We start from the raw sequence: 23,290 nt of genomic DNA, 5'->3' as shown, positions 1-23,290 counted from the left end.
TATACAGTTTTGTGTTTTAGTGTAAACAGTTCATTGTTCCTGAATATTCAAATATCCATTCACCGAAATGAGGAAGCCGATGACAGTCTCTGACCCTCGACTGTTTTATTGTCAATTCATAGTTCAGCCCAAACATCAGTTCCCACTCTTCCCTTCTGGACAAACTCTCTGACCAGAGGCAACTCCCCAAGTGGGCAAAAACCCAGCCCTTAAATGCAAAACCATAATGAGCATCACTTGCTCTCTATTAACACAGAAATGAGTCCTGTTTAATTAAAAGGGGCCAGCATTTTCAATATTGTCACTGAATATACATTATAAATGTGAGAGATTAATGTGTGAAAACTAAAATTTTGCTCAACTTTTTAATTACTAATTAAAATTGGTAGTTGTGCTATACAGATTCAGAAAGCTCCATATTCAATGCCCAATCTGTGTGCATTAGAGGATCTCAGCCAAAATAGGGGGAGTGGACTCTGGGATATTAGCCACTCCTGATCACTGTCCAGTGATCCCGCTGGGAATACACAGCTATCTATGGGTGAGGAAAAGTCGGGCTCAGCTGTAGGTTTTCCCCTACAGTTGAATAACAACATTTATTGTCGAAACTTAGGCAAGATGGGCACTTGGGCAAAGGGATGCCACTGGTGGAACTGTATCCCATCATGGACTTGGCAACCTTTAGAGGAGGAGTGGTGAAACAAAGCAATGTCAAAGTATCTGTGCCATTTTAATCAATACGTGAACATCAAGAGTACTGTGAGCATTTCTGTTCTCCGTATTACAAAAAGGTTATAGAGGCACTGGAGAATGTACAAAAATGATTTACAAAGATGATACCAGAACTGAGAGGTTCTAACTATCAGGAAAGATTGAACAGGTTGGGGTGCTTTTCTCTAGAAAAGAGAAGTGGGTGGGGGGTGACCCGATTACAGCTATTTAAGATTATGAAAGAGTTTGACAGGGTAGGCATAGTGAACACGTTTCCACTTGTGGGGAAGAGCAAAACGAGAGGCTATCAATCTAAGATAGTCAATAAGAAATCCAATCGAGAATTCAGAAGAAATTTCTTTACCCAGAGAGCGGTGAGAATGTGCAACTTGCTATCCCAGGGATGAGAGAGATAAATAGTATAGTTGCATTTAAGGGAGGTTAAATAACTACCCGAGGGAGAAAAGAATGAAAGGATATGTTAATGGGGTGAGATGAAGAGGGGTGGGAGGAGATTCGTGTGGAGCATAAAGCCAGCATCAACCAGTTGGATTGCATGGCTATTTCTGTGCTATAAATACTATGTAAGGGGAATAAGAAAAAGAGTGGCTTTCCGTGGTTTGTAATGTTCTTGTACAAACAGAAATGAATTGTCTTTGCTTTGTTTCAAGCAGCTTTGACTGCAGTGGTGTGCGGGGAACGGAGGGTGGCTGCAGCCAGAGAGAGAGTGCGGGATAATCACGCCATCCTGGAGAATGACTACCGGCAGCGAAAGGCTCCGCATGGCGGGCGAGCTCCCGAGGGCACCCTGCTCACCATCAAGATCAAGGAGGAGCCACTGAGCGAGGAGGAGCCCATGGACACAGCCCCGCGGCTGGGGAGTGAGGCAGCCAATGGGGTCCACTCAGACGAGAGCTCCCGTGACTCAACAGATTCACCCGCTCAGTGCCAGGGGGCTCGGAGTGAGGTCGTGGTGGCAGAGCTGAAAGAATTTGTGCGGGGGATGCTCAGGAAACACTATGTGCTCAATTTAAGTGAGCTGAAGCGACTATTTAACCTGCACTTGGCCAGTCTGCCCCCCGGGCACATTTTATTCAGCGGCATTTCAGACCGAATGTTGCAGGAGACACTTTTGGACTGTGGATGCAAACAAATCTTGGTGCCTGTGAGTATCTATATATTGCACTATAGCCATAATAAACAGCTGGTAGATGCATTTGTGATAACAGGACAGTCATGTTATGCAGTTGTTGGGAATGTAGGAGCAGGCGAAGGCAGACGACAAAATGGCAATTTAATAAAGGTGTTTAAAATCATGAAGGGTTTAAATAGACTAAATAAAGAGGAACTGTTTCCAGTAACTGAAAAGGTGATAGCCAGGGGGCACAGATTTAAGGTGATTGACGAAAGAATCAATGGTGACATGAGGGCAAAATATTTTACACTGAGGCATTTGCAGCCATCTTCAGCTGGAAGTCCCAAGTGGATGTGCCATCTCAGTCTCTTCCTGAGGTCCACAGCATCGCAGATGCCAGTCTTCAACCAATTCAGTTCACTCCATGTAATATCAAGAAAAGGAAGGCACTGGATGTAGCAAAGGCTATGGGTTCTGATAACATCCCAATTGTAATACTGAAGACGTGCTCCAGAACTAGCTGCGCCCATATCCAAGCTGTTCCAGTATAGCTACAGCACTGGCGTTTACCAGACAATGTGGAAAATTGCCCAGGTATGTCCTGTCAGTAAAGCGAAGGACAAATCCAATCTGGCCAATTAGCTCCCCCCCCCCCAATCAGTCTACACTCAGTCATCAGTAAAGTGATGGAAGGTGTTGTTGACAGTGTTATCAAGCATCTACTCAGCAATAACCTGCTCACTGATGCTAAGTTTGGGTTTTGCTGGGTCACTCGGCTCCTGACCTCATTACAACCTTGGTCCAAACGTGAATGAAAAAGCTGAATTCCAGAAGTGAGAGTAGCTGCCCTTGATTTCAAGGCAGCATTTGACTGAGTGTGACATCAAATAGCCCTAGCAAAATTGAAGTCAATGGGAAATTGGGAGGAAAACTCCCCACTGGTTGGAGTCATACCTAGCCCAAAGGAAGATGGTTGTTGGAGGCCAATCATCTCAGCTCTAGGACATCACTGCAGAAGTTCCTCAGGGTAATGTCCTTGGCCCAACAATCTTCAGCTACCACCAGAAAGGACAAGGACATCAATCATATGGCAGCAGATGCATGGGAACACTACCACCTACAAGTTCCCCTCCAAGTCACACACCATCCTGATATGAACTATATTGCTGTTCCCTCACTGTCACTGGGTCAGAATCCTGGAGCTCCTTCCCTAACAGCACTATGGCGTACCTACACCATACGGACTGCCGCAGTTCAAGAAGGCGGCTCACCACCACTTTCTCAAGGGCAATAGGAATGGACTATAAATGCTGGCCTCGCCAGCAGCACTCACATCCCATGAATGAATTTTAAAGAAAAAAATGAGTGGTTAGAATTTGAAAAAGAAAAAAATTGCAGGCTTGTGGGGAAAGAATATGGGAGTGTGACTAACTGGATTGCTCTTCAAAAGAGCCAGCACAGACTCGATGGTCCAAATAGTCTGCTCCTGTGCTGTACTATTCTATGCGTCTGGGCCATTTGGCCCCTCGAGCCTAATTGACCATTCAGTTAGATTGCGGCTGATCTGTACCTCAACTCCATCTGCCTACCTTGGTTCTGTAACCCTTTGTACCCTTTCTATCAATCTCGTTTGGAAATGTTCAGTTAAAGCAACCCCCTCCCCACCCCCCCCCCCCCCCCACCCCCCGCCGCCACCTCAACAGCTGTGGAGGCACGAGGGGAGTTGTAGATTTCCACTACCTGCAGAGACAAAGGCATCTTTTTGAGAGTCTTGGGCTGTAAAGACATTGGATAGTAAGAAAGATCTTGCATTTCTATAGCACCTTGCACTCCCTCAGGACATCCCAAAGCACTTCACAGCCAATTAATTATTTTAAAGTATTGACACTGTTGTAATGTAGGAAACGTGCACGAAAAGGTCCCACGAACAGCAATGAGATAAATGCCTAGGTGATCTGTTTCTGGTGGTAATTTAGAGATGAATATTGGCCAGGATACCGGGGAGAGGTGAGGGCAGATAGGGTTTAGGTGGCTATAAAGCTTGAGCAGTTTTAGGTGTCCTGAAATGCCTTCCACTGTCAGGTAGCCTGTGAGCATTTTTTGGGGCTTTTACTGGATGAATTAGCAGGGAATTTCTGGCCATCACTGAGCCATACCCAGCATGTGGGGGTCCAACATGCTGGGGTTTGGGGTGGGGGACAACAATGAAGGACGAATGGCTTGGGTAAAGGCTTCAGGGACGAGGAATCATTTCAAACCGGCTCCTTGCGTGTTACAGTGGCTTAGCAAAGGAAACTGTGCCTTGGAGATTATAAGATAAGAGATGGGATGAAGCAAGTTCCATATTTTAGCTTTTCACATTAGACTTTGCCCGTGATCGGAGGCCAGAATTAGGAAATCTCAGCTGTTAGAGTCTTTTAAATTATTGATGCTAATGGATGTACTGAAGTCTCTTGTGCTGGTGGCGCCTTAACCCAAAGATCCTTATTGAATAAATGCCCACTGCATTGTAATTGATGTTTATTTGGTTCCAGATTTGTCAAAGATTTTTTTTTTTTAAAGAACTAAGTTAAGTTCCCAGCTCTTAAATTGCAAAAGCACCTTTTATTGCCTCTTGGAAATGTACTGAAGCACATCAGAAGCAGTGATTACCTTGAAGCACAGTAACTGTTATTATGTCGGTGAATCCAGCAGCTGTTTTGCGCATGGAAAGATCCCACATGGCATAACAAGATGATTGGCCAGTTAATGTGTGTATATTGGTGGTGTTGGTTGCAGTCTGGATATCAGGAGAACTCCCCCATTCTTCACACTGTGCCGTGGGATCTTGAACATCCATCTGAATCATGGGAAAAGACAGGCCGGGACTTGGGTTAATATCCTATCCACAGGGCGGCCCCTCTTGCTCTCCCCCAGTTCCTTGCTGGAGTATCGGCCCCAATTGTGTGCTGGAGTGAGGCTCAAACCCACAACTTTCCAACTTGACCAGAGGGGCAAAGATTCAGATGTAGGAGAAATGGGGTGAATAATTTTAGATATATTTTAGCACAACCTAAAATATAGCTCTACCACAGAGCTAGCACAGACATGAGGGACCTGCTCCTGTGCTGATATATCAAAGAAAGGCCAGTAGGCTGAAACATTAAAGTTTAAAATTAAACAGAAGAGAGAATAGGACAAGCTTAGAGATACCGAAGTAAGTGCCGGTAAAATGTTGGTTTAAAGTATATTATTTATAGTCGGCGTGTGATATTCCTAATGTTTATTAGTACCTCCTGAATTTGCCAGCAGTTTGAGGATTAACCATGTCCCAGGTGATCACTTCAATTCAAATGCAGTTTTAAGTTGCATTAAAATCGCATGTCAGGACTAGTTAGGGATGATTCAGTCTTGGGCAAGTGAGGAAAGACTTGTGATTGCATGCCATTTGGAAATGATGGGTTGACATGCAGATAGTTAGGAAGCCAATGGCTCCTTGGATTCCAGGCATAAAACTAACCTTGCAACATCACAAATACTGTGTTTGAGTCTTGATTGCAGCTTGTGGTTCAAGGCAATTACCAAGCTGCTTATAAAATTATTCTTGCCCAGTACCTGCAGCTGGCCATGTTACAGTGGAGGTGTGCAGAATTTAATTGGATGGAGTGATTATTTTTCAGCACATGCCTCAGGGTCTGTTGCACATTTCCAAATCATTACTACACATGAGGATAAACTGCAAATATTTTTTTAAAAAAGTAACCTGCACCAGTTGTTATCTACTGTGTGTTATACAGAATCCAGTGCTGTGTGTTTGTAATTGTAATGGCTAAATTGTTCTCAAGGACTGAGGAAATAAATGCTGACGGTAATCCCGAGTGGATTCCCAGGTATTTCAACAGGGTTTGGATCTGCGCTCTCACGACCCTGTGACTCTCTGCCCTGGCATAATAGTCGAGCTTTGCTTTCCGCTGCTGCCAGTGTGTGTTTAATGTGGCAGTTTGCCATTCAGGGGAAAGCAGCTGTCGTTTAGTTTTTGCAATTTGATGTGGTGGCTGGGGCTGAGATCAGTGCTAACACCTGCCCAGGCAGTAAATGATGGCAGTCTCCACTGGCAGCTCCTGCCCCCTGCAGAATCACTGCCGATTCAGCCCTGTGCAACTAACCAAGGAAGTGGAGAATCGTTCCATTTTGACAGCTGAAACCTCCTGAGAACTGGTTGTCAGGCTGGGAAAATGCAATTTGCCCAGGAGGCAAACTAGACTTCCACCGCGTCTCATTTGAAAAAGCTGTTGTGTTTTTCCCGTGTAGTCGCAGCAGTGTAAGATTTAGGTTCAGGTAGTCACAGATACCCAAAGATGTGGGGAGTGGGTTGAAGTCATAGGTGGTTTTAAAGTAGCTTATTAAGAAGCAGTTGTTTAAATATGATGATGCATATGCTAAATAGACAAAAAAGACATACGATCCGTGACAGGTCGAATGGATCACCGATCCCAGATCATACGGTGGGGCAGAATAGTGGTGACAGTCCCCCCGACAGATGAGACAGGTGAGGTGTTGATGGTGTCTTCAGTCCTCGGTCTTGAACTAACCAAAGTGTTAAGCCGAAGCCTAACACTCGGCCCAAGCTGAGCCACAGATTGCTCTCCATTGAGAAACAAAAACTCAGCAAGGAAGACCCATCCACGGGCTCACTGGGGAAGTTAAGGATAGTATCAGGTTAAAAGACGAGTCTTATAATGGTGCAAACAATAGTAGCAAGTCTGAGGATTGGGAGTGTTTTAGAAACCAACAAAGGGCCACCAAAAAATTGATAAGGGAAAAAATAGAACATGAGAGTAAACTAGCCAGAAATATAAAAGATTGTAAGAGCTTTTAAGTATATAAAAAGGAAGAGAGTAGCTAAAATAAATGTTGGCCCCTTAGAAGCAGAGACAGGAGAAATTATCATGGGGAATGAGGAAATTGCAGAGGCTTTGAACAAATACTTTGTGACTGTCTTCACATTCGAAGACAGAAGTTGCATACCAGTAATAGAGGGTAACCTAGGGGCTGAAAAGAGTGAGGAAATTAAGGTAATTAATATCAGCAAAGAAAAAGTATTTGTAAACTTAAGGGACTACAATCTGACAAATCCTCAGGACATGATGGCCTACATCCTAGGGTTCTAAAAGAGATATCTGCAGAGATAGTGGATGGGCTAGTTATGATTTTCCAAAATTCCTTCGATTCAGGAACGATCCCATCAGAATGGAAGTTGGCAAATGTAACACTGCTTTTCAAGAAAGGAGGGAGAGAGAAAATAACTGCAGGCCAGTTAGCCTGAAATCAGTCTTTGGGGAAATGCTGGAATCTATTATTAAGGAAGCCTTAATAATGCACTTAGAAAAGCATAGCATGATTAGAACAAGTCAGCATGCTTTTACAAAAGGGAAATCTGTGTGACAAATTTATTAGTGTTCTGGGGATGTAGCTAGTAGGGTAGATAAAGGGGAACCAGTAGATGTAGTATACTTGGATTTCCAAAAGGCATTCGATAAGGTGCCACACAAAAGGTTAATAGGCAAGATAAGGGCTCATGGAGTTGGGTGTAATATATTAGCATAGATAGAGGATTGGTTAACGGACAGGAAGCAAAGAGTGGCATTTTCAAGTTGTCAGGCTGCAACTAGTGGAGTGCAGCAAGGATCATGGCTTGGGGTCTCAACTATTTACAATCTAAATTAACTTAGATGAAGAGACAGAGAGTAACGTGTCTTAAGTTTGCTGATGATACAAAGCTAGGTGGAAAGGTAAGCTGAGAGGAGGACACAGAGAAGCTGCAAAGAAAAACAGACAGGTTAAATGAGTGGGCAACAAGATGGCAGATGGAGTATAATGTGGGAAATCTTGTTTCAGAGCCTGTGCTAGGGTCATGTCCTTGGGAGAGATAACAGGCCTACGCTGTCCTGTATCTGTCAGGGTCTGGTAGATTGCTATAGAATCTTTCTTAATGAAAGAGAGCAAACTATTTCTAAAGCATTCAATTAATTTTGTTAAGATTTTATAAGGTTATTAGACAGCCATTTCTTACAGATCTCCCCACCTTGAGAAAAAAATATCCTTATTGACTTCTCTCAAATTGCTCCTGTCTAACCTAGCTATTTCCAAGCTGCCACCAAGAATAAACATCAAAACCTTTCCAGTAAAATGTGACCACTATCAACTTGGATTGGTGCTCCCCACCTGCAGGTCATCTCATTCAATTCTGAATTATTGGCATGTAATAAATACATATGGTTCAAACGAAAGATCATGGCGTGGACTTAAAAGATTCTCCAGTACTCTGTTCAACTGCATCCACCTTGTGGATAATTCATACTAAATACTAGACCTAGCCCTCAATTTTCTTAATCCAGATTCTATATCCCTCTATACTGCCCAACAATTTTATTCCCTCTGACAGGTACCAGTATGTTTAATTCTATCCTGATTACTTTAAAACCAGTTTCTCTTTGTGTCATTGCCTTGGTGATTTATCTCGCGCTACTGGCCACATTTCATGTCCTGTTGTCAAGCAGCTGGGCATGTCTGAAACCCATTCTTCAGTGCTGGGTCCCCGTGCATTTTCGCCTGTTAGTTGCTTCACAAGCAACAAATCACATCTGTACACACATCGGTATCCCAATATCATGCCACATCCAGTACAAGCCATTTTTGGACTTTCAAGGTCCCGATGTCTTGGGTAGTGGGTAGACTATCAAATGCAGTTCTCTTAAACATAAGCAAGGACACAGACATCTCCAGGATAAAGCTAAGAATTACAATTCTTGGCTACACTTCCCTAAAATATTTTCCATTTGGTAGTGTAATTTTTTCTGTCCCTATCACTTACCCTCAATCACGTCCTCTCATCCAGTTTTATACATCCATTAGTTACCATTCTAACTCATTCATGAGCCCTGGAGGAACCTTACAGTCCAATATCTTGTTCTCATAATATCTTTAAAACTGAAATCAAACATTCCCACTTGATTCCAGGCATTAACACATTTTGTTTGTCTTGTGCCTGGCGTTTTATCATTTCACAATGTTCCCAAATTCAAATAACAATGTTGTTGAGCTGGCAGGTTTTCTCAGTGTTCAAATTGTTTCTTCCTAAAAGAAGCCTTCTGTTATTCTTTTGATACTCAGGAACTACTTAGACTGCTTTTCCATCAGATTATTTGTTCAATGAAAATTTGATTATGCCCTTGAACGTCAAGTAAAATTTCCCTTTGAATGCTTGAAATAGCAACTGACATTAATTTATTTTATCAATTCAAATCTCAGAAATAATTATGCCCAGCTTGGTGGTTTTGCATGCTCTTTTACATTAAAGACAGAAGTGCTTGCAACTAGTTTAGAGGTATCTTCTATATCTCTCCTTCTCAAGCACTTTGTCTCAGAAGATAACAATTGGTTTGAATGGGTTAAGACCAAGTCTTTGAAAGGCAACGCCTTTAGTCCAAATTGTCACCATGCTGTGACATTTGATGTCTGCAGATTAAGTTCTCATTCTATTTTTTTTAAACTGCCAGATCTCTTGGTTTGGCATCAGTACTCATATGGCCCTGGAAACCATCATCAGGTCATTTTTTTGTTCTTCAGATGCCTTTCCAAATGACTAATAAAACTGAAGAAAAATAAAACTAAAGAGAAAGTTAGTGTTCTCAGTTAAATAAAACCTTCAACTTTCTTACAGAAAAAATTAGAGGGTGGAGTTTCTTGAGAGAGAGAACAATTTCTGCATTCAGTTAACCTCATAAAACCTTAAGAAAATTATTAGACAGCCATTTCTTACAGTAGAACCTGGATCTCTCATGCGCGCACACCACTGAGACCTGTGTGTGTGTGTGTGTGTGTGTATACACACACATATATATACACACACACACTCTTTTCCAGCATGGACTCAGTGGGCCAAATGGCCTCCTCCTGAGCCATAAATGACCCCATGACTCTCACTCACGCACATGTGTGTACACAGAGGAGCGTGCAGAGGTGCGCACACAGGCACCGCACATACGCACACGCATGCATAGCTCTGTCTCAATCGTACCCACGTGCCCAAGTCCTGGTGTTCTCACATGCACTGCCCAAGACCTGGCATGCTCTCTCTTACACTTGTACACATGCACTCACCGAGACCTGCCTCTTACATGCACTTGCACAAACTCAGCTAACACATGAGTAACTCACCACCTGATTCCCCAATGCCTGTCCAGCATCTACAAGCCACAAGTCAGGAGTGTGATGGAATAATCTCCAGTTGCCTGGATGGGTGCAGCTCCAACAACACTCAAGAAGCTCGACACCATCTAGGGCAAAGCAACCCGCTTGATTGACACCCCGTCCACCAACTTCAACATTCACTCCCTCCACCACCGACGCACAGTGCAGCAGTGTGTACCATCTTACAAGGTGCACTGCAGCAACTCACCAATCCGTATCAGTAGGGTGCAGTTGGAAGCACCTCTGTAATCATACAGCATGTTATTACAAAAATGGATAGTTGCACACAACAATTACAATATAAAATGAAACTTCAGCACCAACTCTGGCAGCTGTGGCTCAGTGGTCGCAAACTCAACTTGGCATCAGGTTACACCCATGGTTGGATGGGAGAGGGGAGGTGGTTTGATGGTCTTTTCCAGTTCTTTACCTGTGCCTGTACTGTTCCCACTGCTTGTTGCCGATGTGACTGCGCACACACATTGCTATACACCGTGGACAACACCATATGAGTGGGGGAGGGATTGTACATTGATGGAATAAGGACAAAATATTTACTCACTGTAGTGTAATGGTTTGATGTATTGTCAATGCTTTTATTTTGTTGAAAAATCTAAAATCTGACTAAGCATTAAATTTCTCTGGGATATCATCTTCTGGTGTTAAACAAGCAGCAAAATACCAGAGCTCCCCAGTTATTTCCCAGGGTGATGACTAAACCAAGAGAACATTGTTGGAATAGCTTGCCTTTCCTGTAATTTCATTAATTCAGTATAAGCTCTGTAGCCCAGTAACCCTCATTAGCTGTATACTGCTAATCAGTCAGCTGAAATGTGAAGCGCCCTGGTGTATTCTGAAAATGTAATATTTCAGACTGGTAGCATGAGCCAATTATGCAGAGCTCAAACTAACTGTGTAGATAATCACGTGAGGAGAAAGGAATAGAGGTGAGATAACGAGGGGTGGGAGGAGAATCATTTGGAGCATAAACATGGACCAGTTGGGCCAAAGAATCATAGAAAGTTTAAGGCACGGAAAGAGGCCACTTGGCCCATCGTGTCTGTGCCGGCTGAAAAACGATCCGTCCATTCTAATCCCACCTTCCAGCATTTGGTTCGTAGCCCTGCAGCTTACAGCATGTCCAGGCTCCTTTTGAATGAGTTCAGGGTCTCTGCCTCAACTACCCTTTCAGGCAGTGAGTTCCAGACCCGCACCACCCTCTGGGTGAAAAAATTTTTCCTCATTTCCCCCCCTCTAATTTTTCTACCAATCACTTTAAATCCCCCTAGTCACTGACCTCTCTGCTAAGGTGAATAAACCCTTCACCTCCACTCTATCCAGGCCCCTCAAAATTTTGTACATTTCAATCAGATCTCCTCTGAGCCTTCTCTGTTCCAACCCCAGCCTATCCAATCTTTCCTCATAGCTGCATTTTTCCAGTCCCGGCAACATCTTCGTAAATCTCCTCTGTACCCTCTCTAGTGCAATTACATCCTTTCTGTAATGAGGTGACCAGAACTGCACACAGTACTCAAGTTGTGGCCTAACTAATGAGTTATACAGTTCCAGTATAACCTCCCTGCTCTTATATTCTGTACCTTGGCTAATAAAGGAAAGGATTCCATATGCCTTCTTAACCACCCGATCGACATGTCCTGTTACCTTTAGGGATCTGTGGACATTCACTCCAAGGTCCCTCACTTCCTCTACAATTCTCAGTATTTTCCCATTAATCATGTATTCCTTTGCCTTGTTTAACCTCCCCAAATGCATCACCTCACACTTCTCCAAGTTGAATTCCATTTGCCACTTTTCTGCCCATCTGACCAGACCATCAAAATCTTCCTGCAGCCTACAGCTATCCTCCTCGCTATCTACCACATGGCCAATCTTTGTGTCTCTGCAAACTTCTTGATCGGGCTCCTACATTTACGACCAAATCATTAATGTATACCACAAAAAGCAGGGGACCCGGTACTGAACCACTGGAAACAGCCCTCTGGTCGCTAAAACACCAGTCAACAATTACCCTTAGTTACCTGCAGCTGAGCCAATTTTGTATCCACCTTGCTGCATTTCCCTGGGTCCCATGAGATTTAATTTTTTTAACCAGTCTGCCATGTAGGACCTTGTCAAAAGCCTTGCTCAAATCCATGTAGACCACATCAACTGCGCTACCCTCATCTATCTTTCTTGTTACTACTTCAAACAATCCAATCAAGTTGGTCAAAGAAGATCTTTCCTTAATAAATCCATGCTGACTATCCTTGATTAACCTGTGCCTTTCTAAGTGACAGTTTATCCTGTGTCAAAATAGATTTCCATAATTTGCCCACAAATGAGGTTACAGGCTGACTGGCCTGTAATTATTCAGTCTATCCTTCGCTCCCTTTTTAAACAAAGGTACAACGTTAGCAGTTCTCCAATCCTCTGGCACCATACCAGGAGGACACCTCAACCAGGAGGATATTGCTTCTGTGCTGTAAGTTTGTGTAAGTTTTGCTGCGTGTTTGCACAGGATGGACATGTTCGTGGCTTGACCTGACAGTTTATTGATGTGATAGAGTGAATGGGGTGACTGACACCCCACAGATGTTTAACAGGCAGACACTTCCTGGAATGGTTCAGCTGTGATCAGAAAGGTGACCAGATTTAACAGGAGCGATCTTTCAGCTTTTAATGAGACTTTGTTTTTCCACAGGCTTGTTATTTTGTCACTGTGGCTAATCAATGCTGAGCCCTGACAGTAGAATTGCTTTGTCGTTGGGAGCTTGTCAAGGTAGTTTAGTGATACAGCACTGAAACAGGCCCTTTGGCCCACCAAGTCTGTGCCGACCATCAACCACCCATTTATACTAATCCTACACTAATCCCATATTCCTACCACATCCCCACCTGTCCCTATATTTCCCTACCACCTACCTAGTTTGCAGATTTCCTGTCTGTTCCTTGTTGTGAAGATTAAACTATCAACGCATGCTTTGCCTAGCAAAGATCACAGCCAGAAACAATCCCCACCACTTATATCGACCATGTGTAAAGCAGGCCGTCACTTAAAGCGATCAAAAGATGATAACCAATATCTATTTGCATTTGCGTTGGTTTCTTGTTGCCAGTTATAGCGTCTTAAGAGCTCTCTTTATTTCAGGCAGAAGCAGCTGTTTTCAGAAACATGCACATGAAAGACTGATGCGTGTTTCTTAAAATAAATGTATATTCAACACAAAAAACAATTCGAGCAGAATAATCAGTGGTCCAGTGAGGTGTTTGGATTGTTTAAATGGTTATCCAGCTCCTCTAGGCTCCTGATGACTGGGCGAGTGAGTTTAGCACTGTAGAGCTTGGGGTTGAAGGTCAGGCCTAGGGTCCAGCTGTAAGAAGGTTCGTTCATCTAGCAGGAGTTTATATTACGCTATCATGTTACATCATGCTATTTTAACAATGTTCTCCTGGTTTACTCATCACCCTGGGAAATAACTGGGGAGCTCCGGTATTTTGCTCCTTATTTAAAAACAGCAAATGAAATCCCACAGAAATTTAGCGCTTCAGATTTTAGATTTTTTAACAAAACCAAAGCATTGACAATACATAAAAATATTTACTAACCATTACACTACAGTGAGTAAATATTTTGTCCTTATTCCATCAATGTACAATCCCTCCCACACTCGCATGGTGTTGTGCATGGTGTTCTTTTCTTTTGGGCCTCCTTATCTCGAGAGACAATGGATACGCGCCTGGAGGTGGTCAGTGGTTTGTGAAGCAGCGCCTGGAGTGGCTATAAAGGCCAATTCTGGAGTGACAGGCTCTTCCACAGGTGCTGCAGAGAAATTTGTTTGTTGGGGCTGTTGCACAGTTGGCTCTCCCCTTGCGCCTCTGTCTTTTTTCCTGCCAACTACTAAGTCTCTTCGACTCGCCACAATTTAGCCCCGTCTTTATGGTGCATGGTGTATAGCGGTAAAAAGTGTGTGCGCAGTCACATAGGCGACGAGCAGTGGGAACAGTACAGGCACAGGTAAAGAACTGGAAAAGACCATCAAACCACTTCCCCTCTCCCATCCAGACATGGTGTGACCTGATGCCAAGTTGAGTTTGCTACCACTGAGCCACAGCTGCCAGAGTTGGTGCTGAAGTTTCATTTTATATTGTGATTGTTGTGTGCAACCTATCCATTTTGGTAATAACATGGCTGTATGATTACAGAGGTGCTTCCAACTGCACCCTACTGATACGGATGCAGTATACGCACATCTCCAGATGTTATCTTTGGTTAGAAAACAACGGGCAATTCCCAGGCTGCATCTCCCTCACTTTCGAGAGGAGATAATTTTAATGGATTCACGCCTCAATAAAAGATCTGGTGGAAATCAGTTTAAAGCTAATTTCAAACGTCCCTTTTCCCTCCCTCTTACAGTACTGTCCTAATTACAGAAGTGAACAGTCAAGATATTAATTAGAGTATTAACTGTGCATCTTAATATCAAAATAGGAACTTTAATGGATCCAAGTAGCATGGATCTCCTTCAGTGAATGACAGCCACGCAAAGAGTCTCGAAATACAGAACTAGAAAGTGCCATGTGAAATATCCTTATCACCTGAACTCAAACTATGTGTCTGCTAATATGCAGTGTTTTTTTTTTTATGATCCCTGAAGGAAGAGTTGCCCATCTCCCAATTTTGATGCAATGACCACAAACAGCCAAGCGATTGCACCAGATCTCAGATCTGCAATCCAGGCCGTCAGTTGCACAACCTTTCAAGGACCATGTAGGGTGCAGGCCCTCATAATGGAATCAGCTCGCACTAGATACAAGCAGCTGATCTGGAGGATAAATCACATCAGACTTGAATTTCCTTTGAAAACCCGAATCTGGTGCAGTTCAGGCAGTGTGGTTTTACAGCCAACAATAACAGCAAAAACTTGTATTTATATAGCACCTTTGACATTAAACTTCCCAAGGCGCTTCACAGGAGCATTATCAGACAAAATTTGACACTGAGCCACATGTGGTATTAGGGCAAGTGACCAAAAGCTTGGTCAAACAGGTAGGTTTTAAGAAGCATCTTAAAGGAGGAAAGAGGGCGAGAGAGGCAGAGAAGTTTAGGGAGGAAATTTTAAAACGGAGGCAGTGTTTAGCTGGGAGCCAATGTAGGTCAGTGAACACAGGGCTGAGGGATAAACAGGACCTAGTGTGAGAAGACATCTGCAACAGAACTGTTCTTTATGGAGGTGGAAGATGGGAGGCTGGCCCAGAGAGCATGGGACTAGTCACGTATAGATGTAACAAAGGAATGGATGATTGTTTCAGCAGCAAATGAGTCAATTATATCTGGTTCATATCGCTTTCAGCAAGCTCTCGTTTACTTTCTTCACTTCCAGGATGTGACTGCACAGGTCAAGATTTGAAATCTCTCTTTGCCGTCCCGCACCCCACTGTACCCCTCTTAATGTGCACCCACTTTTCCTCCTGATTGAGAGAGTACATCTGAGTCGTGGATGACCTCACATGGGAGCAAAGGGCCTTTGAATTTAGTGTGAAGGTGCCATGGACGCTGAAGTCAGAAGGGCGGCGCAGTGGTTAGCACCGCAGCCTCACAGCTCCAGTGACCCGGGTTCAGTTCTGGGTACTGCCTGTGTGGAGTTTGCAAGTTCTCCCTGTGACCGCGTGGGTTTTCGCCGGGTGCTCCGGTTTGCTCCCACCGCCAAAAGACTTGCAGGTGATAGGTAAATTGGCCGTTGTAAATTGCCCCTAGTATAGGTAGTTGGTAGGGAATATAGGATTACTGTAGGATTATTATAAATGGGTGGTCTTGGTCGGCACAGACTCGGTGGGCCGAAGGGCCTGTTTCAGTGCTGTATCTCTAAATAAAATAAATAAAGATAAAATCTGCCAAATTCTGATCCCGCATCTGTGTGGAGAGGTGAAAATCTATGGTCCTCCACCCTATGGGGCATGGGACTAATTGGATAGTTCTTTCAAAAAGCCAGCACAGGCACAATGGGCCGAATGCCCTCCTGTGCTGTATGATTCTATAAAGAGATTTTAAGCTATTAAAAAGCACATGTCCCATTGTGATGCTTTTGTTTGTATTTTGTTTCTCCTGCCTGCCCAAAAGGTGCTTGAATTCACTAACAAAACCCAGCCAGTGTCAGTAACCAGCTGCCCTCCGCACTCCGTTCTATATCCTGAACAGTTTGCTGTAAGTAAAATGGAAGCTGCTGGGGATTTTATTTATAGTAAATTGAAGACGTCAAATTAGGCCACAAAGAGGCTGAAACTTATTCCACGCGACCAAGTGATGACATAAACCATAAATGGATCTTGAGTGCATCTTATCAGAGTCCAAACATTAAATTGTAGCCTTTTGCTTTCCTTCTGCCGTCTAGATTATAGCTTCAGAGAAACTCAATCCAAGCCAGTGTTAAACAAAAACAAGAAATGCTGGAATCACTCAGCAGGTCTGGCAGCATCTGTGGAAAGAGAAGCAGAGTTAACGTTTCGGGTCAGTGACCCTTCTTCGGAACTGGTGTTAAACCAGTGTTAAACGTTGTGCTGAAGTTACATTGATTGAAAATGCTTGAGATCAAAGTGCCATTACTGCAGGATAACCAGTGTTCCTGGCTCTTGCAATAGACTCTAAGAAACCTGTGACATGCCCAGTTTGTGAACCCAACACTTTGTTGACAAGACTTTCCACATGCGCCGCAGCCACCAAGGTTGTATCTGTTGTGACCCCTGCCCGCCTTAAGCTTGCCTTTGGGAAGCCCTGAGGAAGAGGTTGGCTTCCGTTTCAGTTCTCCCAAAGTTGGTGGCACTTTGGTAGGTGGCAAGCGTACATCAGCCCTGGTGGCTGTTGTGTTTGGCTTGATTTTGTTTTCCACTTGTGGCGGAAGCAAAAACTTGCGACCATTAATATAAGATAGTCACTAATAAATCCAATAGGGAATTCAGGAGAAACTTCTTTACATGGAGTGTGCTGAGAATGTGGAACTCGCTACCACAGGGTGTGGTTGAGGTGAATAGCAGAGATGCACTTAAGGGGAAGCTGTATAAGCACACAAGGGAGGGAGGAATAGAAAGATATGCTGATAGGGCAAGACGAATTAGAGAGGGAGGAGGCCCGTGTCATTGCTGTAGATCCTATGTAATTATTTGTAATTATATGTAATTATCCCACCTAAGTGAACTGCTCTAAATCAGAAATTTATAGGTTCTATCCTCAGTGCAGGACGAGCATGTAATGTAGACTGGCATTTCAGTCCATTGCTGAGGGGGTGCTGCATGTTTGAGCTTCTCTTGGGTGGGAGGATAAACCCAGGCCCTGTCTGCCTGTTGAGCTGGATGTAAACGATTCCAGGAGCTCATCCTCTACCAACACCTTCAAGAGGATTTGCTGGGCGTTCATCTCACTGCTGGTTGTGGAACCTAGCTTTGTACAAATTGGCTCCATGTTTACCTACAATACAACAGTGCAACAACACTCCAATTATAATCCATTATCTGTGAAGCATCCTGGGTATGTTACTGCATTAGTAATCCAGAGGAATAGACTTTTAAAAAAACACAATGAACATGGTATCAAATCCCACCATGAAACCGTTGGATTGTCTTTAAAAACCCAACTGCTTCACTAATCTCCTTTAGGGGCTGAAATCTGCCATCCTTACCCTGTCTGGCCTATATGCGACTCCAGACCCACAGCGATGTGGTTGACTCTTAACTGCCTCTGAAATGGCCGAGCAAGCCACTCCACTCCATTGTAGCAAACGAGGCCTGACAGCACTGTGGGTGTACCTACCCCACACAGACTGCAGCAGCTCGAGAAGGCAGCTCACCACCACCGCAAGGGCAATTAGGGATGGGCAATAAATGCCAAGTTCTTAGTGACATCCTGAGCATGTGACGGGAGCTATTTAATTGTTCTGTTCTTTTCTCCTTTCCTGATATAAAACACCTTTATGTTTAGGTGGAGCTCAATTTGTGGTATTTTGAATGTTTTGGTTAACAGACTATCTGACATAAAGAGAATCCATTCAAGATGCTGAATCTGTAAACCAAGATGGAATTGGAGTTTCTGTTTGCTCAATGCAGCGTGTGCATAAACCCTTGTCCTAAACCCCACTTTCCCAGGTCCAGACAACTTGTTAGAGCCAGGGTTTAGAGGCCTTCCAGATGTGAGCAGGTGTACTTCATAAATCCTCACAATTTACCAATACAATGCAGTAGTATCATTCCCGCTGTTTGTCCAGCCTGGAGTCTTTAGAGACTTGGCTCGCAGGCCTGTCTGGAGCTAAATGGGTAGAACCCCAGCTGCCACTAGCAGCTCAGTGAGTGACCCAGGTCAATCACCAACCGTGTGTCTGGAAGTATTTTACACCTGTCTGACCCAGTGCCAACTCTGCCACTGCGCGTGGGCTTAGTTTCAAACTTTACATCGCTGGGCATGTTCTGTAGTTTTAGGTTTCAGTGTTGGAGCATGGAAGCACCCTCTTACACAGATGCTGTTCAGTTCCCTCCACAGACAACTGCTTCAGCTGATGAACAGAAGGTCTTTGCACTATGGGAAGCTGGGGACTCCTTTGATCAGGTAAGTTGCTTATTCCAAATTATCTTTTTTCAATTGGCATTCAAAGCTCTTGAATCCAGCTCTACTCCCCAAGTGAGTGTTGCCTGTCGTGTTTCTTTTCATTGTTGAGAATGAGTTGTTCTCATTGTTGAGAAGGGCCCAGGTCTGTAATGCAAGGCAGCACCAGGGTTAAAGAGTTGAATCAGGAAGTAACTGGGTGATACTAGGCCTAGGTTTGATAATTGGCTAAACAGCCAGAGGGGAGATGAGATTTATTTGCACAGCAAGTTGTGATCTGAAATGCGCTGCCTGAAAGGGCAGTGGAAGCAGATTCAAACTGGATAAATACTTGAAGGGGGAAAGTTTTCAGGACAATGTGAAAAGAGCAGACAAGTGGGACTAATTGGATTGGTCTACCAAAAAAACCACCACAGGCACAATGGGCTGTGTCTATCATTTTATGATTGTTACGAGAGGGAATCCTTCAACATAGAAGTAAATGTGCTCTTCACCTTATGAGCAAGATGAGACCGAAAGGAGGGAAATTGCTGCAGATGTCAGCATGGAAAGCCTTTTAGTTCCACAAATGTAAAAGAATCTGGAAAATAAAGTTCTACTTGTACTTTGAAACCAATCAAACGTCAGTGCCACTTAAATAAAAACAAGAAATTCTGGAAATACTCAGCAGATCTGGCAGCATCTGTGGAGAGAGAAGCAGAGTTAACGTTTCAGGTCAGTGACCCTTCTTCAGAACTGGCAAATATTAGAAATGTCAAAGTTTACAAGCAAGTAAAGTGGGGGTGGGGCAAGAGATAACAAAGGAGAAGGTGTAGATTGGACAAGGCCACAGAATAGCTGACCAGAAGGTCGTGGAGCAAAGGCAAACAGTATGTTAATGGTGTGTTGAAAGACAAAGCATTAGTACAGATAGGGTGTTAATGGACTGAAAATTGAACAGCAGCAAGTACAAACATGAAAAAAACAGTGGGTAAGCAAACTGAGATGAAATAAAATAAACATACAAAAAAAATGTAAAAAAGAAAAAATAACTAAAAATGAAAGTAAAATGAGGGGCCCATCATGCTCTGAAATTATTGAACTCAGTGTTCAGTCCGGCAGGCTGTAGTGTGCCTAATCAGTAAATGAGATGCTGTTCCTCGAGCTTGCGTTGATGTTCACTGGAACACTGCAGCAATCCCAGGACAGAGATGTGAGCCTGAGAGCAGGGGAGAGTTGAAATGGCAAGCAACCGGAAGCTCAGGGTCCTGCTTGCGGACTGGGCGGAGGTGTTCTGCAAAGCGGTCACCCAGTCTGCGTTTGGTCTCCCCAGTGTAGAGGAGACCACATTGTGAGCAGCGAATACAGTATACTACATTGAAAGAAGTACAAGTAAATCGCTGCTTCACCTGAAAGGAGTGTTTGGGGCCTGGGATGGTGAGGAGAGAGGAGGTAAATGGGCAGGTATTACAGGGGAAGTTGCCATGGGAAGGGGACGAGGTGGATGGGGTAATGGAGGAGTGGACCAGGGTGCCGCGGATGGAACGACCCCTTCGGAATGCTGAAGGGAGGGGAAGATGCGTTTGGTAGTGGCATCACGCTGGAGGTGGCGGAAATGGCGGCGGATGATCCTTTGGATATGGAGGCTGATGGGGTGGAAAGTGAGGACAAGGGGTTCAGGCCTGGGAGGGAGGGGAATGGGTGAGGGTAGAGGTGCGGGAAATGGGCCGGACACGGTTGAGGGCCCTGTCAACCACAGTGGGGGGGAATCCTCGGTTGAGGAAAAAGGAAGACATATCAGAAGCACCGTCATGGAAGGTAGCATCATCAGAGCAGATGCGTCGGAGACGGAGAAACTGGGAGAATGGAATGGAGTCCTTACAGGAGGCAGAGTGTGAAGAAGTGGGGAATGAACTAGGATTGTTTTCAACAGGGTGAGGTTGTTATATCTGTATAAAGACACTTCTGTGTCTTAGGACCATGAGTGAAATGTTGGCAGTACCTCTGCCCTCAGTATCAATAAAATGGGGAAGAAAAGGAAATGATGTTAACTGGTTTATATTCCTGTGTTCCCAGCCAGTGTTCCCGTCAGTCAGTAAGCAGTGATTGTAGAGCAGAGAAGGTTAAATGGAAATTTGATAGAGGGGTTGAACATTATGAAGTTTTTTGATAGAGCAGGTAGGGAGAAACTGTTTCCAGTGGTAGGAGGGTTGTAACCAGAAATAATTGGCAGAAGAACCAGAGGGAGAAATTATATATTTTTTTACACAGTGAATTGTTATGATCTGTACCTGAAAGGATGGTGGAAGCAGATTCAATAGTGACTTTCAAAATGGAATTGGATAAATACTTGAAAAGGAAAAGTTTGCAGGTCTATGGGGAAAGAGCAGGGAATTGGAACTAATTGCTCTTTCAGAAAGCCAGCACAGGCTTGATGGGCTGAATGGCCTCTTCCTGTGCTCTTTGGTTCTATGATACTTTGAACAAACTTGAGCTGTGTCTTCCAATGAGGCAGTGTTAACATTTTCTCATTTCAGCATCGGCAGATACTCCTCGAAATTTTTTCAAAAAATTATCGTGTGCGTAGGACTGTCATCCAGTCTAAACTGGGTCAGGATTTTGGAGCAAGTCTCAGTAAACCAGATGTGGACAAGGTTCTGAAGGTAATGTGACCAACTGCTTAACACAGGAGTTTAAATCTGCTTTAAATAATGTAGCAGAGCTGTAGTGTGTGGATACGTTAGTGAAGTAGGCACAGTGGTTAGCACCGCAGCCTCACAGCTCCAGCGACCCAGGTTCAATTCTGGGTACTGCCTGTGCGGAGTTTGCAAGTTCCCCCTGTGACCGCGTGGGTTTTCACCGGGTGCTCCGGTTACCTCCCACCGCCAAAGACTTGCAGGTGATGGGTAAATTGGCTGTTGTAAATTGCCCCTAGTGTAGGTAGGTGATAAGGAATATGCGATTACTGTAGGGTTAGTATAAATGGGTGGTTCTTGGTTGACACAGACTCGGTGGGCCGAAGGGCCTGTTTCAGTGCTGTATCTCTAAATAAATAAATAAATAGTCACCCATTATCCAACCTTTGTAAATTTCAGTTCATTGAAAACTCTTGCTGCCCATATCCTAACTCGCACCAAGTCCTGTGTTCACTGACCTACGTTGGCTCCTGGTCCAACAATGCCTCAATTAATTTTTTTTTCCTTTTTCTTTTTCATAAATTCTCATTCTTGTTTTCAAATCCCTCTAGTGCTTCACCTCTCCCTGTCTCTGTAATCTTCTCCAGCCCTAGAACCCTTGGTTATCTCTGCGCTCCTCCACTTCTGCACATCCCCAGTTTTAATCGCTGCACCGTTGGTGACTGTGCCTTCAGCTGCCTGGGCCCTAAGTTCTAGAATACCGCCCCCCCCCCCCTACACCTCTATGCCTCTCTCTCCTCCTCTCAGACACTCCTTACAACTCACCTCTTTGACCAAGATTTTGGTCATCTGACCTAATATATCTCCTTATGTGGCTCGATGTTATATTTTGTTTAATAATGTTCCTGTGAAGTCCCTTGCAATGTTTTATTATGTTAAAGGCGCTATTATAAATATAAGTTGTTGGTATCTGTAAAAGTGACCGTGAAGCTGGCAGATTGTTGTAAGAACCCAGTTGGTTCATTCGTGTCCTTTCGGAAAGGAAAGCTGCCATCCTTACCCAGTCGGGCCTGTGTGTGACTCCAGTTACACACCAGTTAACTCGTAATTGCCCTCCATTGTATCACAGCAGCTACCAGCGGAAACTCACCACCACCATCATCTCAGGGCAACTAAAAATGGGCAGTAAATGCCCTTGCCAGCAGTGCCCACATCCTGGAAATGAGTAAAAAGCTTATTTGCAGTTGAGCTAATTGAGAATGTTGCAAAATTAATGATTTTTAAAAAATGTTTTAAACAGTCTTATGATTCAGCCAGTAGGACTCAGCCAGTGACTCTCAGTAAATGCAGGAAGGGTCTTGGATTCAATCCTTTATCCATCGCTAGTTAACTGATCTTAGCCAGGGCATAGGTAGGTCTCCTGGTTCGAGAGGGACCATTCTGATTCAGCAGAGCCATTTGTGAACATTGGGTGAAGTTGAGGTCATGATGTGATGCACCTGCAGTCAAGTAGCACGCAGCCACTTCATGTCCTGGGCTCGTAAGTGCAGAATGATCACTTGGGAGAGATAATTGGTGGAAGTTGGTGCCTGCGGGACTATATCCCAGCAAGAGTCAGTACCATGAGGTGAGAATATTGGCAAAACCAACACTTTATAAAAGAGACATTTATTTTTTTTCCGAAGATTAACATAGAGCAAAATCAGCTACAGGTCCTGAAGCAGCAGAACCAGAGCAGAAATTAGTGTAGACAGGCTCGTACTGTCATTCAGGATTTTCCCTTTCCATTTCTAACATGTTATGTTGATAATGGTCAGTTTCTTGTTTTTAATGGAAAACTTGCAGTGTGTTGCTGATCTGTTCTGGGCTGCACATCAGCATGATGAGATCATTTGCTGTCGTACTTGGAACCACTCACTGTTTCTCCAGTCCTGTGGTTTTTTGCTGTAGACATTTAGAAAGGCCAAAGTCTGGATCATAAATTTAAAAATCATCACTTGGGTGTTTTGT

General features: G+C 43.9%; 1 protein-coding gene across 4 annotated transcripts in view; it reads left to right on the top strand.

The window, feature by feature from the left end:
• Positions 1–23,290, top strand: part of polr3e (polymerase (RNA) III (DNA directed) polypeptide E) — a 59,082-nt gene that overhangs the window by 34,263 nt on the left and 1,529 nt on the right. For 3 of the 4 annotated variants that reach the window (XM_068056624.1, XM_068056626.1, XM_068056623.1), the window contains 3 exons: positions 1,383–1,876; positions 18,591–18,668; positions 21,182–21,307. In XM_068056624.1, the coding sequence (XP_067912725.1) occupies positions 1,383–1,876; positions 18,591–18,668; positions 21,182–21,307 (698 nt within the window). The remainder of the gene's footprint in view (positions 1–1,382; positions 1,877–18,590; positions 18,669–21,181; positions 21,308–23,290) is intronic. The other variant, XM_068056625.1, reaches the window with a different exon arrangement.

The sequence above is a fragment of the Heterodontus francisci genome, chromosome 24 (genome assembly GCF_036365525.1).
Source record: "Heterodontus francisci isolate sHetFra1 chromosome 24, sHetFra1.hap1, whole genome shotgun sequence".
NCBI classification, from domain to species: domain Eukaryota; kingdom Metazoa; phylum Chordata; class Chondrichthyes; order Heterodontiformes; family Heterodontidae; genus Heterodontus; species Heterodontus francisci.
Note: the sequence above shows the minus strand (reverse complement) of the source record. Positions and strands in the feature narration are given on the sequence as shown.